This window comes from Rhipicephalus sanguineus, chromosome 4 (genome assembly GCF_013339695.2).
Source record: "Rhipicephalus sanguineus isolate Rsan-2018 chromosome 4, BIME_Rsan_1.4, whole genome shotgun sequence".
Classification (NCBI taxonomy): Eukaryota; Metazoa; Arthropoda; class Arachnida; order Ixodida; family Ixodidae; genus Rhipicephalus; species Rhipicephalus sanguineus.
Genome location: NC_051179.1, coordinates 35,092,817 through 35,108,115, shown reverse-complemented (window position 1 = coordinate 35,108,115; position 15,299 = coordinate 35,092,817). Strand labels below are relative to the sequence as shown.

The 15,299-nt window shown below is 45.6% G+C and overlaps 1 protein-coding gene across 7 annotated transcripts in view; it reads left to right on the top strand.

The window, feature by feature from the left end:
• The window catches only part of LOC119389763 (sodium/hydrogen exchanger 1), a 295,572-nt gene that overhangs the window by 264,951 nt on the left and 15,322 nt on the right, over positions 1 to 15,299 (top strand). For 2 of the 7 annotated variants that reach the window (XM_037657143.2, XM_037657144.1), the window contains exons 19-26: positions 521 to 610; positions 1,689 to 1,754; positions 3,666 to 3,766; positions 4,283 to 4,351; positions 4,585 to 4,602; positions 6,784 to 6,947; positions 8,776 to 8,805; positions 11,737 to 11,766. In XM_037657143.2, the coding sequence (XP_037513071.1) occupies positions 521 to 610; positions 1,689 to 1,754; positions 3,666 to 3,766; positions 4,283 to 4,351; positions 4,585 to 4,602; positions 6,784 to 6,947; positions 8,776 to 8,805; positions 11,737 to 11,766 (568 nt within the window). The remainder of the gene's footprint in view (positions 1 to 520; positions 611 to 1,688; positions 1,755 to 3,665; positions 3,767 to 4,282; positions 4,352 to 4,584; positions 4,603 to 6,783; positions 6,948 to 8,775; positions 8,806 to 11,736; positions 11,767 to 15,299) is intronic. The other 5 variants (XM_037657145.2, XM_037657146.2, XM_037657148.2 and 2 more) reach the window with 5 other exon arrangements.

Sequence of the window (15,299 nt, the reverse complement as noted above, 5' to 3'; positions counted from 1 at the left end):
TGTCTTTTGCATTTTCTCTCTTTCTCTCTAGATGAATAGATGTGAAGTGTTACGACAGTATTCCACTCTGTTCTAATCTTACAACGGAAATTGTATGGCAGCGGGGAAGGAGAGTGCTGTGCTGTTTCTTTCTATTACACATCTTAGAGTATTACGACAAGACTGATAAGATTGCCAAGCGCATTACTGTCCTTGACTTACAGGGGCGTAGCCAGAAATTTTTTTCAGGGGGGTTCAACCATACTTTATGTATGTTCGTGCGTGCGTTTGTATGTGTGCGTGTATATATACGCAAGCAAAACTGAAAATTTTCGGGAGGGGGGGTTGAACCTTCCCAACCCCCCCCCCCCCTTGGCTACGCCCCTGCTGGCTTACGTCACGTAAACTGCGTAGCAGCAATATCGGAACAAAGTGGTAGCACTCTGTCGATCGCGCACTTTTATGTACGTGCTCTACTGGCGTGCCACTAAGTGGTTCATGAATATTTCATGACGTATATTCTGTATGCACTCGTTTACAGGGCGCATCCGTCAAGCCATTGGTCAACCTGCTCAAGATACGGCTGCAGCAGACTGACGGCGACAAGCTTATCAGAGAGATAAACAGCAAGGCGAGTCAGATTTCGCCCGTCTTTCTTTTCCCTTTTTTTCTTGGTATTATTATGAGGAGCACTTATTTAGACAGTTGTCGTGTTCTTGCGTGAGCGTAGTAACATGAACCTATATATACAATAAAAGTTAAGAAAGGTCTGGCGACATTATTTGTGTTTCGTTTTATTTTATCTTGTATGGAGGGAAAAAACAGGGGTGGGGGGTGAGAGAGACGAGGAGTTACTTCTGTTTTTTTTTTCTTTCGAGAGTTTTAGTAATCCTGCATGTTCTAAGTTCATTCCATGTTAAGGAATAGTGCACCATGGTGCCATATAGCACAAAAAATTTGTCCTATAAGAGAGAGAGAGAGACAACTTTATTGACGGCACAATGGTGGTGGCAAGTAGCTCGCCAGGACCTTAGTCCTATAAGAGGAGTCCAGTGGTACTGCTTGTCTTCTAAGGACAAACGACCACGTTTGCATGATAGACGTAAAATAACGGAAAACCGATTACCTGACTACGTCCGCCAGTAATAATTTATTTTTGTCATCCCTAGTACGCACTAATATAGCTAATCTCCCAACGCAGCAAAAGTCAGTCTCGCGTTTCCGCTGAGGATTACAGTTCATCGACTTCATGCTTTTCGTGACCCAGTACTTCCTTTCTGCGTGCTGTCATTACTTACCTATTCTTCGTGATATAGGGTCTACGTCACTTCCGCTGCTGCTCAAAGCCGCAAGAAATGTAATCACCTCCTTGTTTGCAATCACTTCCCTCGGCTGTCGACATTGGTAGATGCCTCTTTTCGTTACGCTAAACACAAATGTTGCTCTAACTGACCGCCGGTCATCTGGCCTACGCATTGGGTGGCTTGCCCCGGTTCAAGGGATGGGAAACGCAGTGGAGGAAGGCAGTGACGTAGATGGAGTGACGAAATTAGGAAGCTCGCAGGGATAAAGCGAGAAACAGCTCGCACAGGATAGGGTAAAAACTGGTCATCATTGGCAGAGGCCTTCGTCCTGCAGTAGACTTAAATAGCCTGGAAATGATGATGATGGAACATTAAATGTTCACTCACTGGTATGTGCTCGTGCAGCTGGTGGACAACATCATGCTTGGCATCGAAGAAATCACCGGTCATCGAGGTGGAAATTACTGGAAGGTAAGCGAAGCCTTCGAGAACCAAATGCTACAGAGAAAAAAATGCCGTATATATCACGGAAGCGCTAAAACAAACAAGAACTATGTGCTGTGGCCTAACTTGAGCTTCAGATGGCGATTCTGCAAACATGGGTGTTTTAATGAAGCTGGACAAAATCTACTCTTACTGTTCTTTTTTTTTTAATCAGAATTATTTTTCTTTAATAAAACATGCAACACCGACGTCAGCCGCAATAATTCGTTTGCATTCTTTAATTGTGAGGTTGTCCGTATACCTATTTTATGTTTTAGTAGTGTGTCCAGATCGAGGTGCCGCATCTAAGGAATAACGTAAATTACTACAAATACAACTACATTCCACTAAAACATAAGGCCGGCAACTCTTCCCTATGGTACATGTCGGTTTAGTTAAAGGATCAACGTTATTTTGGAGACCAAGCTGTTGATTCGCGGAGTTGAGTGTAAGAGCGAAGGGGGAGGGGGAAGGGGAAAATAACAAGAAAAGAAAAGAAGGCATACATGGCGAATATAATTACGTAAATCACGCAATAAACATATTTGTGACGATTTCGCAAGTCCAGAAGCACGAAGTTTACTTTCGGCGGACGCAAAGAGGTGGAGATTACGTCAATGAAGATCGCCGAAACAATCGATCTTAGGACGAATTTTAACAAGCCTCTATCAGCGCAAGGCAGCGGCGCACGGATGATATGCCAGGGGCTCTTTCCGATAAATTATGCACGCTCGTCGCATGGACCACTGACTTTCGCGGGATAATGAACATTAGCCTGGGGTGTTGCTATACATATGTACTGCTTCCTAAGACTACCATGTTTTCTTTTGTTGTTTTTTTTATTCGTGTTTCTTCCTCAAGCCCTTCTTGAATATTCATAGTGTTGCCCGCTGCTTTTCCTTCGCGGGAAGACCGGAGCCGCCTAATTGAGCCATATTTAGTTGATTTTTCATAACACAAGCTGTTGCCGTTCCTATTCAGAAAGTCTCAGCGGCGTCTGAAGATCGTGACATACGGAAATCTTTTTACTTCTAACGAGGCCTGTGCCTCGTTAAAAGTAAAACTTTCTAACTATAGCTAAATCACGTTGACAGTCGCGAGCGAACTTATATGGCCATTCTTCTTGCTTTCAGAAATTTATGCGGCATTCTAGATTTCGCAAGTAGTTCTCGTGTTGTCTCGGATCCTTTGAGAGCTGTAGGATTCATAAAACGTTCGTCATTATTACAATAACTTTCGTTTTCTTGTATTGTGCTGCTTGTTTGCATTAACCACCGGGCGAACGCAATCATTTATAGCGTTTATGTATTTAGATGAAATAGCTGTCACGTTCGCACGCGTGCATCGCTTTTGAGCGAAGCTTTTATAACTCACTGAGCTCGGTGGCGGCGTCGTACGCAAAAACTCGGCGCCGGTGAGCGTACAGAAATGCGGCCCTCTAAGGTGCGCCGCTCACATGTGTATTTGCATGCGCTGTTTTCCCGTTATTCATGCTCCCTCGATCGTGGGCTTGTCTGCAATCAGCCGTTTCTGATATGGCAATCTGATCTTTTATTCAAGTGACTTGTAATTTCACACTGCCACGTCTCATTGTTGCCTGGATACGAACGCACGACCGTCGTTTGTTGCCCGTAGCAACTGAAGTGTTGCACTGCTGAGCACCCGGATGAAGGTCCAGTTTCAGGAATGGAGGAAGGGAAACAGTTAGAAGGGACAGTAAAGTTGAAAAGTTGGGCGAGTTGGTGACAGTTCATATTTATACGTGGGGAGCAGCGCACGGAGACAAGGCACAAAAAAGGAAGACACGAAACCGTTTTCCCAGCAGGTCGAGGGCTCCTGAAGTTTTTCGACGTCATTCTATATGAACTTGTTTGTTTTTTTCTTTCTTTCTAAACGCAGCAAGTGATGGAGCAGATCGACGAGAAGTACCTCAAGCCATTACTGCAGCACAAGTCGGCGCAGGACAGCCTGACGAGGGTCTACACCAAGGTGGTCCTTGCGTAAGTTTCGAGCCAGCCTTCCTTCTTATAAGTAAGAAAAGAGACGCTCGGGGGAAGGTGGAGTCTCGAAGCGAAGTGATATCTTTGAACAGGGAATGTCGCTGGCGCACGCGTTTAAGGCAAGAATACTTGTCTCGCCTCTGCCAATGCGAAAAAGGATTAATAAAGGCAAGTGCTCTTCTCGAAACTTCGGCTCTACGAATACAAGTGCTCTTCTCGAAGCTTCGGCACTAGCGAAGTCCTTTGTTCTGTCAAGAGGCGCTTCCATTACAGTTCAAAGGTTTTTCATTATTAGAACCAAAGACTCTTTCTGAGGTCACGGCTGAGTGATTCTCTAGTGCGCGCTTCACTCTTTGTGCGCATTCACTTTTCACTTGGTGCGCGTTCATGCGCATTCATTTCGCGCGCAGTTCACTATTGTGCATTCATTTTCACTATTTGAAAAGCAGCCAATTTCGTTTAATACAAGTGGCTTGCCAGCCCAACAGTCGCTTATTTGGGACGTGGATATTTCAGGGACCACTACGCCCACTTGTACGGCCCTGCAGCAGCCCTGGAAGAAAACATACCCCTGAACATACAGCAGTAAGTTGTCACCGCTGTTGCTTGACGTTTAATCTTGTATTCTTGCATGAAACGTATGACATACGTGATGTTGCTTTGTTTATCCCGATTTTAACTGCCTTTTGTTTTTTCTTATCCTTTACATTCATGATATTTGTAACCCTAACGCTTAAGTTCTTATCTCGGAGAAATGTCGTTTGTAAACGAGTGTGCGAATGTTTAATGACGTAAATTTTTCTTCTTTGTTCCCCTAGTTGCTCAGATATGGGAAGGTGAGTACCCGGCCTCTAGCGGGACGACACGCGTTTGTCTTTATAAAAGCACCCTTGAAAGCTACCTATAAAAATCGCTTCACAGGCACCCTCCACGCTCGATGCAATACACAGTCGCGCTTCAAGTATCACGGCGCAATCGCACAGATTTTTTTTTTTTACTTGCTTCCTCTGCTCCCGCAAGCGCGGTGGACATTCCTGCTCGTTTGTCACGTAGCTCAAACCAGTGAATGAAAATTTTACGGTCCGTGACACTGAGCTCGAACCATATAATATATGGCGAGAGAAACCGTACAACCGAAATGTGCGATATAATTCTGTCTACAAGACGTGCATCAAGGTGTCGATAAGAATTTGACAGCGATGTATGCATCGTCCGTCATGGCTCTTATCAACTACGAAAAGTCTCCGAAAATTAAAACATTGTCGTCATCAACGATTCTATCTTGCCACTGAAGGACTAAGGCGTTACCGCAGGGCAAACAAGCAGCATTTATTTGAGTGCCCAAATAAGCAGTAAAGAAGCCTTGAGACACGTGGAAACGTGTTGTATTCATACACTATACCTGATGCGCCAGTCTGTTGCTGCTTGCCGACTAGATGCCGCGCAAAGTGCCCTTACGACATCAGAGACTTCATCCGTGTCGTCCTGTTACAATCCATATAGTATATAGGTTAAAAGTAAAGCATTTTCAACCGGGAAAACATCGAAGAGACTCGAGGCAAGGAGGAATAGAATTCGAAAAGCTGTTCTCATTGTCGCCTTCTGTCGTCGCGTTAAGGCGAACATTTCATACGTGAATGAGACTATGACCGATGCTATAGAGTTAAGCCGCTTAGTGAGCAGACATCGAATAACTTAGCAGGTTTACCAGAAAAGCCGGATTAAGCTCACTCTCTACCCAACGATATCCGCCGTGGATGCTTTGAGTTCTTGAAGACTATAGTCTCGATGTCACGTAGTCTCTATCATTTGCACAGTGTATTTATAAAGCCACTGTGCGAAGGATGCTGGTTATCGAGGACTTTGCCATATAGCCTAAAGTTCTTGCATGAACACACTCGTGCGTGGGTCGAGTCAGAAGTTGAAAGGGCCGACCCGACCGTGTTTACATGAACTTGGTGGTCGTCGGAACAGTGTTCCTGTGCATGTTCATGTTCCTCTACACTGTATACGTGCGCCTAAATCTCGGCGCCGCTCCTAATTAGGCCGAGAAAGCATAGTGTACGAACCAGCCAGAAAATTTATGAATGGACGCCTAGACGAAATGCAGATACAGAAGGGGGTATAGGAAGCAAATTTTGTTGCAAGTACACGTCGCATCTTTTTCTCGTTGCCTTGTTTTTTGTAAGTCTGGTGGTTGTTTTCATATTTCACGTGTGTGTACCAACCTTTGCTGCAAGTAACTCCGACAGCTACGAGTACCTGACTGTGCACTGCCCACGCACGCATTTTGTCGCTTCATACACATGCACTTCACCAGGCGTGCTGTGCTTAATCCTGCGCGAGCAAAGCGACTTGGCTCAGCCTGGCTCGACATGCTCAGCCATGCTCACGTGCTCGACACGTGTTCACAACTCGACACGCTCAGCGCGACTCACTATGCAATCCAGTGGTGTCTGCGCGAGTCCAACAGACACGGGGTGCCGACTGAACAAATTTCTGTCAGTTTCGCGCGAACACTACACTCCAAGAAATAAAAGAGTACCCGTTACTCCTTGTGGTGAGTCCTCACTTATCGGTGTATAGTCTCTAAAGATACACGTTAACTCTCTCTTCGGGGAGTCGCGCCTCCCACGACTCTCCTAAGAGAGTATAATATCTCCAAAAGGGAGTTAACGTGCGTCTTTAAAGGGAGTTATACACGTGGAAAGTCAGCACTCACCAAAAAGAGTAGTAGGCAATCTCCCTTTCTTTTTAAGTGTATAAGCGATGTTCTCCTATGTTTGTCTATGTGCATACAGCGTAACATTCTTAGATATCGGGCCAGTTGGTATTGCGTGATATGACTTCGTAGCGCGAAAACAAAGAACAGTACAAGAGGCAAACGACCAAGACGACTGAATAGCCCTCGTCGTTCCCTTTTGTCTTGTCGTTAGTTTTCGCGGGCAGGTAGTTGGATTACAGCGTATACAGCGTGTTATCTTGAACCCCAAGAGTGAGTCGCTTTTCTCTGGCAGGTCCTTCGACGAAGGGATGCTGGATACTCTCACAGAGGAGCGCATCGAAGAGGAAGCCGTGGCAGACGAGGAAGAGGAGAACGCCGAAGACGAAGACCGCGGCTTGCTCTTCCACGCAAACACGGACCGCAAGCCCTCCATCGCCCCAGGACAGAACCAGATAGGTGCGATGGTCGGCGTCTCCGAACTCCTTCGGAGACTAGGTGTAGTTTTAGAACTAAACGCTGTGCGCGCACATATAGCTGTAGCTGCGACTGAATGCTTGTTGGACTGCTCAGTGCACGTGTAGTTGAACCTGAGATTTCCGATGACGGCACGGACCTGTGCTGCTGCGGACGCTGTGGAAGCTGTGATTGTGTGGTGGCGTAATAGCATAGTGCATAGGCGTGCGCAGGGTTTGCCATTCGGGGGGGGGGGGTCAAAGTGTCATCGCAGCTTTTCCTTCTTCCCCCCCCCCCCCCGCGATTCCAAAATACTCCTCACAATGGCATGCCTTTGGTTCCTGGCTTTCCGGGAGTAAAGATGAGAAGTAAACAGTTCTCGGAATGCAACATCAGGGACCTTCGGCCGCCATTGTTCGTCAAAAACCTGCGTGGTCATAACCCTGCTCTTTAAACAATCAAGCGACAGGTACGACTCATTAAAACTATAGGGCAGACTTTGGGGCCCCCTAAGATGATTAGGGGCAAATAAGCGTCCCCCTTCCGGGCCAACGCCTATGGCTTAGTGCCTCGAATGCACCGACTCGTGAAGAACGCTATAGCCGTCGGCTTTCGTGCTATATAGAGCAGCAACCACAACAAAAAAAAAACGTGTTTCTGGCGTATTTTGAGCGCGGCATCGTCCTACGTGCCAGTGCTTTCGCCACGCAATACCCACAATGCATTCGAAATACGCATGCCGTGAGGTTATTAATGCAGTGAGTAACGAGACGAAATATCGCTGCGATAAGATCCTAACTCGCACCGAGCGGCATAGGATCTTAAAACGCTGGGTCTCTGTAAATATGAGCGATGAGCAAGCACACGGGACGAAAGGCAAATACGGATAAAGTGTATTTGAATCTTTCTGCAAACGGTGAGTTACTTGTCGTTGATCAAATACGTGGGGAAACTAGTGTATCGATGATGTGTCCTTGAAGCACGATGCGTAACCATGTTTCTGCGTCCTTCCGAACGAGAAGTGTTCTTAAGTACACGAAACTAAGAAAGCCTTTATCTCATGCTTTAGTGTGCAAACATTTAAACCGTAACGAAATAAAGACGAGGTTGCCGGTTGCCTTGGGTATCCGCATTCATTCACTAACACGTAGAAAGGAATGAAGCGCAGAACTTTAATGCGTAGTGTTAATCTTGATATTTTTTTTAAATGTGGCCCCAGGCAGAGTATGAATATTACCGAGGCAAAGAGGTACATGTTTTCTAAAAATGATAATAATAAAACGGTCTGAGTTGCTTCTACAATCGAGAGGACTCGTTGGGGATCATCGTTACGTGAAATATTCCCCTGTCACGAACAGCAATTCAGCGACAGATGTGATTCCGATACGCGTGCGCTTTTTCATGCCCAGCCAGCCCTTGGTTCTGCGCTTGCGCCATTCGCCTGTTACTTTCGCTGGCGTAGCCTCATTATTTTTGCAACCTTGCATCTTATTTCGTTCTCCTGGAAGCCGAAAGCAAGACGTCTTCAGAAAGACCTCCTATATAGGTCTGGATTAGGTATGAAAAGGGACATTTTTGCTTTATTGCAACCTTTGGTTCGTGGCGTACTTTAATGTTCTTCCTTGAAATGAAGCTACATTATAAGTCAGAACACGTGTCATCTTTTCTTTTTTTTCTTCTTTGCTTTGAATAGTAAGTACGCGACGAATGCCTCTGGGAGCAAAAAGTTGAAGTGGGTATCATTATTCGACGCCTGCAGGGACGTCGACATTGCTGTTTCTTTGACATTGTCTTTTTTTTCCTCTTTCTTTCTGTTCCTTCCTCACCACAGCCCCCAGGCGCGTGCGGTTCTCACGATTCGGTAAGCTTCTATAGAAGATAAGACTGGAATATAACTCTGAGAAATAACCAGTGCATTCACGATTGCGAAACAGTGCTGTGAAAGTGTTCGACGAACGGTGGAGGGCGGGCACACACTCGCGATTTTGGAAGCGGTAACGACGGTAGCGCACGCGAGAACTACCTTCACTTTCTTTTAAAGGACGGTGCTGCAATACTGAAGGGTTACGGTGCGGAGAAATGGGACGAGAGCAAGCAGCTGTAGGGACGAGCGCTCCTTTTTGCGTCACTTATTATTTGTGCTGTAATCCCTCCTGTATTACGGAATATCGACTACACCAAACCGGCATGCTTTTGAAGTACTTAGTTGCGATTCGGCTGCCAGACTTTCGAATATATGCGGGCGGGTATAATGGGGGTTTGGTCTGTCTTTGAGTTTTTTTTTTTAAATCTATTTTTAAGGCGTTTTAAAATTTAAAACGCAAAGGCTCTTGTGAGTCAAATTTCGACCTGCCAGAACGCGGTGCGAGAAAAACGGTACAGGTAGCGACGTCACCTCGATATCCTCACAGTTGGTCACTGTGACGTCACTGACCGCGGCTGCGTCTCGCCTAAGCTGCATTGAACGGCTAATTAATGAAAAATAAATAAAAAGAGAAATGAATCTTGTGTTCCAGCGAACCAAATTGAATTTGACAAGTTTATCAGACTTTTCTTCCACAGACAATGCCCGTACGTGCGAAAAAAAAAATAGTATAAAAATTGATGACGTCAGGCCTATGTTGCCAACGATTTAGTTTGCGCGCGGCAGTCAGAAATGGAGCCATCTTCAGTTTTCGTGCAAGTATGTCGTGTTCCTGCCGGCGATCAAACGGCACTAGATATATTCGAAAGAGTAGCCTAACGCAACCTGTAAAAGACATCAGTTTAATATTCCTCTTACTTCGCGGGAAGAAGCAGAATACTCGGGAAAATGTAAGTGGCGCCCAGACATCTGCATGCGTGTCCCACGAAATTTTCGAGTAGTGTGCCCGCCCTTTCATCTGCGTTACTTAACACAAACTAACTTGTTTTAATAACTTTTCATTTAACCAAAATTAGAACGAGCAGCCTGCCTGATAGTGTCCTGTGCTCGGAGATCTTGCCTGTACCTAACAAGGTCATGCATTTCTAACCTGGGAGCTTACGTACGTAGCAAGAGAATTACGAAGGATCAACGTTTGTTTTCTACTATCGATTATCATGGGATTAGTGCTTCCAATCGAGTGGCAGTGCCCAAAGAGATTACGGATGTATTAGTTAAAGGATAAAGAGTATCCAGAAGATAATTAAACGCTTATTCGCTACTCTATTATCCGGAATAGCGGGGTAATTCTAGTGAACGTACGTTGCTGAAATATCTTGCCCAGGGATTAATTACCGCGTAACACTCCCGGGCATGTGGAGATTAACTAAATGACCGCATTGCGATTGCATTCTTCCTTATTTTTTCTATTACGTATTCATTTCGTCCTGAATTAGCCGAGTAGTAGACGTTGTCCCCTACACAGTAGAACCCTTTGCCAAATGCTGACCTGTACTGTACTTAACTCCCCTCTGGTTTCGTAGAGTGCTGCTTGTTCCTCTGGTTAGTTACGTGCAGCAAGCTAACGTAGATGGCTCCCCGTTCCCTCAGTTTTGGTTTGCGTAGTGGCACTACCGCGAGCTGCACTGCGTTTTGGGAAGTGTTGCCGCTTTTCTTTTCTTGCCTATTACTACGTTGTTTTAGTCTGGCTTAGTAGCAAGAGGTGGTGGTGTTCTTTTTTTTTTCTTTCTACAATTCTGATTTTCTGGTTAGCTGCTTGAATGCTCAAGTCGCACCACTTCAATTTATTTATCTATGTTGTAGCTTTCCAGGCTGAATCGTGCATTGTGCCCTAGGTTATTTTGTTTACGTTAATGCTCACAATAACGATTAGTTTCGGGTTAACACTGCACCACAACGAGATCAGGCATAACACATCCTTGAGAAACTGCTTTGTGAGGTGTTAGTGTTTATAAGCGTTGTCATTACCAAGACACAACTCACAATCTTTTAAAGCTAAGATATGACTTGATAGCCTGCGAAGCAGAATGATAGGTACGCTTGTACCAGCTACTTCCTGACAATTGATATGGTAGAAATACTGTTTTTAAACACAGTACAATACACGGTTCACTCTAGGCTTAAAACCAGGCTATACGTTTCCAAGACTGCACGAAGTTTATGTACTTTCCGCCCTTTTTCAGCATATTTTTTGTCACTCGTTGTGCCGGTACCAATTGACAGGGAACTTAGAATAGTGACGATATCAACTTTAAATAATGGCGTTTGGGTAGGGTCGCGAAGTACTGTTGAGTTTAAGGACATTCGAAAGTCAAACAGTGACAAAGATAGCTGAAGGAATCCGTCGAGTCAGTCTGCAATGAATGATTCAGCCGAAGAGACGTGCACCTTGATTTTTTTTTTCGAAAGGCTCGCAGGTCCCCGAGTGCCACACAGCGCTGACGATAGCCCTCAATAAAAAAATCATTACATTGACCTCGGTGACCACCATTTTGACTATTCGAACTCGTTTCACTCAGCGGTGAAGGTTGTTACACTCAGACAAGGGGTGCTATTCTAGACACTCAAATTCCGCCATATTGTCATGTTTCGTAATGGCGGCATTTTAAGTCAATCGGAAAAGCCGTAGCAGCCCTCTGGGCCAATCAGCGTTGACCAATGGCGAAATTTGACAGAATAGCACCCAAGTATGCAACACTCAGGGACCGCGTTGCGGGCCTTTGGAAGGGCAGAAAGCTGGGTAGCTTTTTTTTTTTTTTTTTTCAAAGCGGCTCATCGTGAGGGTGGTGCGCCTTTTTTTGTGTGCTCTCTTCCTTCTAATTGCCGGCGTGTCAATAACCCTGTGGTCTTCTCTTGCCCACCGGAAAGTTCCCCGGCTGACAAAAAGTTGCAACGACGGTAAGACACGCGGCCATAGCCCCCCCTGTTGGTGTCGCAGTGCACTCGTGTTGCGCCGGTCGTTGTCGCCTGTCTGTCTCTGCATGGGCTCACCGTGGCACGATGCACTCACTGGCGGTTTGTGGGCGCATGCCGATTTCAAGGCGGACGAAGAACAAAAGAACAAACGCTGCACGGGAGTACTTAATGAATTGTTGAAGTAATGACCACCTCATCCCGTTACAGCTGTTTGCTGTACGTACATTCTTCAAGGAGTTGCGCATACGTACCGCTTGCTACAGAATACTGGGGCATTCAAGAAACTGCTGATGAGGATGACGGTGATCTTTATCGGCATATCCTTTGAAAACGGGCGGCATTTCCTAGCAGACGTAGAGTTGCCGTATATATGGCTCCTTTATAGTAACTTTAAGTAGACGGCATTGGCGACATCCTGCGGCGCTCTTAGCAACCACAACGCTTTAGAAAAGGACGTATTGCGTTACTGTTATTGCCGAAAGAATGCAGAATATTCACTACGTAGCAGCTTTATCTATTACGTGGTACTCACCAGCAAGCTCGCATCGCATCCTTCGTGAACTACATAGTATATGCCATGGGATTGCGTTCGTGTCTGAGCTGATTCTACGCGTCGCCAGAAGTGGTCCTGACGGCTACAGAAGTGGTCCTGACGGCTACAGTTTTTGGCTGCCCAGGCCAAAAACTGTAGGCGACGCATTTGCAACAGCGCGTGAGCAGTACCTTGCACTACAAAAATAGCTCCGTACTCTCTGGTTGAGAGCGTCAGCGTCACAAGATGGCGTCGCCTCTGCAAGCGCGACTCCTTACGTCTTCCTCTGCGGTGTCCCGCTGTTTAGGACAGGCTAAAATTGTTAACATTCGACTCGGTTCCAGTCAACACGTGTTCCTCACCTGTGCGAGTTATAAATCATTCGATACTATATCACGAGGTTCCCACGTTATGGTCCGTGTGATACTGAACATATTCAGCGTCTCGACCAAACGCCGTATCCTTGGCGTTGTTCAGTTCACGTCGTGTCGTGTAGACGTTGTTCATATATATCTACGAGAATATGTAGATTGCGCTAAGTAACATTTACCCCGGGTTTTATCCCCCGTCCCATACACGCGCATACATCGCGTAACCACCGCGTCAAAATGCGTTCGACAGGAGAAGAAATTTGGGAACAACGAAGGAGCGACCAGCTTTCCATTCTCCCGTCGTATACTTTTTGTTCTTCGTCAGCTCACAAAGTATAACGATGGGTTGCGTTTTATCTCTATTACGTTTGCCCGAATGTCGCGCGGATCGCATGTTGCCTCTTCAGGCGCGCTGTTCTACAGTTTCGCGCACATTTCCATACAACGACTCGGGGATGAATTAGAAACGTGAATTTGCATTCTACAATAAGGTGACACTGCAGTCGCAGATTTTACTGAAACGCTATTTGTTTAGTATATGTGTATCAAATGTTTAGTAGTGTGTATCACCGCCGCAGTGGGTGACTTGCTGGTGGTGCTATCTGGCGGCACTTCAATGTTATGGGAATAAAGGGAGTCTTCGTTCTGGTCTGGAATTGGCTGGTCGCCTCTTATCTCGCTCCCGGCTCGCGCCTCGTTAAGCGACCAGTCGTTGCACCCTACGTCCCGGCGGTATATAATGTAATATAGTGAGTGACTACAATTGGCTACAATATGACCAGGGACTACAGTCGTTCTTAGAGTATATCGGTTCCACGAGATATTCGCCGACTTCCTCAACTGTTCATTCCACGCACGCGGGCGAGCGCAGTGGCCCCCATTGATTTTACGAATGGTGTGCTTAATGTGTGACCAAGAAGTTCGCATATTTAAACTAAAAACGCTCGTATTCAATCTATAGTCACTGATGTTTCTTTTTAACCTTGAACCACTACATGGGACATACAGCGTATAAGAGTGTACGTACGTCATTATTAAACTGCTCAGGGCAAAAAATTCAGACACAGTACGCATAGAAAGGATGAGGACCAGCGCAGAGCGTATTTCAGAGCGTACGTCTCCGTTTTTTTGTTTTTTTTTTCCATGCAATAGCCATACGCCCCATCGCAAATGCTATGCAGCACTGTTCCCTTAGCAACGGCTGTAAACGCTGAAGAGGCATCATGCGAATGTCTATACCCAAGTGAAATGAAACCTCGCTGCACGTGTGCCCAATCGTTTTGCACCAAGCGCACGCTTTCCTTGTTTCGAGCATGGCTGTATACGTCATCGAATGCTGCCTGCCTGTATTAACGGTGGTGGGAATGTGTCTCGCCTTGTATATCGTCGTTTATGTTTTTTTTGTATACTTGTTTCTTCATTTCTTCTGGTTGTTTACTTCAGTGACATACATATACTCTCACGTATTGTTGTTGCTTACAACATAATAGTGTACCACATAAGAACGTCGTGAATTTTGAGCCGTGAAAATTTATATCGTTGTGTGTACACGTGCGTGTCACATGATTCGTTAAATGTATACACTGATTTACTCAGAAGAGACCGCTTTTGCCTCTTTTTTTTATTCTTTAGTTTTTAAAGCCAATACGCACCGTATACTGAAACAAATGCCGGTGAAGTAAAACATGTAGATTTTCAGTCTTTCCTCGCTCCAAAATACACATTTCCAAAATTCCCGGGTTCATATGCTATGTGGTTACGTGTGGCTATATATGTTATGCTATTGCTATTTGATGTAATGCTGTGTAATGTTATGTGGCTGCTGTCTATGAATGTCTATGACACTTTGTTGCACCGTTCACCTTAATTGACGTTGGCTAGATTGCTAGTCAACCCAGTAACAATGCGCGTTTACTTATATTTCTTTTTATTGGCTAACGCCTAAAAAGAAGGTAAGTGAGCTCGCATTGCTACGAACATCCTGAATGATGTTGACGATCAGCCGAACTCTAGTTTCTTTAAGTCCTCGTTTCGGCATGCGGTGTGTATTCTTAAGTAAGACTGAATGATTGCGATGAAAATGATCATTTCGTGACGATAATTGCGGTGTTGGCTGTAACGCATCTATGGCTTGGCCTTCTTTTTTTGCGGTCCGCTGTCGCTCGCAGTTTGAAGAAGTCGCACGGGAAATAATGTACAGAAACGCGTGTGCTTCTACACCGATCACTAGCGCACTGCATGCGTACAGGAAGATCATTTAAAAGAGCACGCGTAAGCGCGCGCACACGCACGTGTTCAGCTTGCTGATATCTTACGGTGCGCATTGTTATTTATACGTATACGTGCGCCCTATCGTCCACCCGAATGTCAGTGACCCGCTTTCGTTTGCTGCATCTCCTGTTCATTAGCTCACTTACTCCTGTATGACTTCTGTGACGTCTGTGAGGTTTCACAGCGGCTCGCCTTCGTTCAGGCCACGTATAACCTGCTCCTGATAACCAAGCGCTGAAAGCCACAAAACAGCTAGATCTATACTTGAAGGCGCTCGTGTCAGTCCCAATGATAAACAAATACGCGTGATAATATCAGATAAAACTTTCACTGCCGGCTGT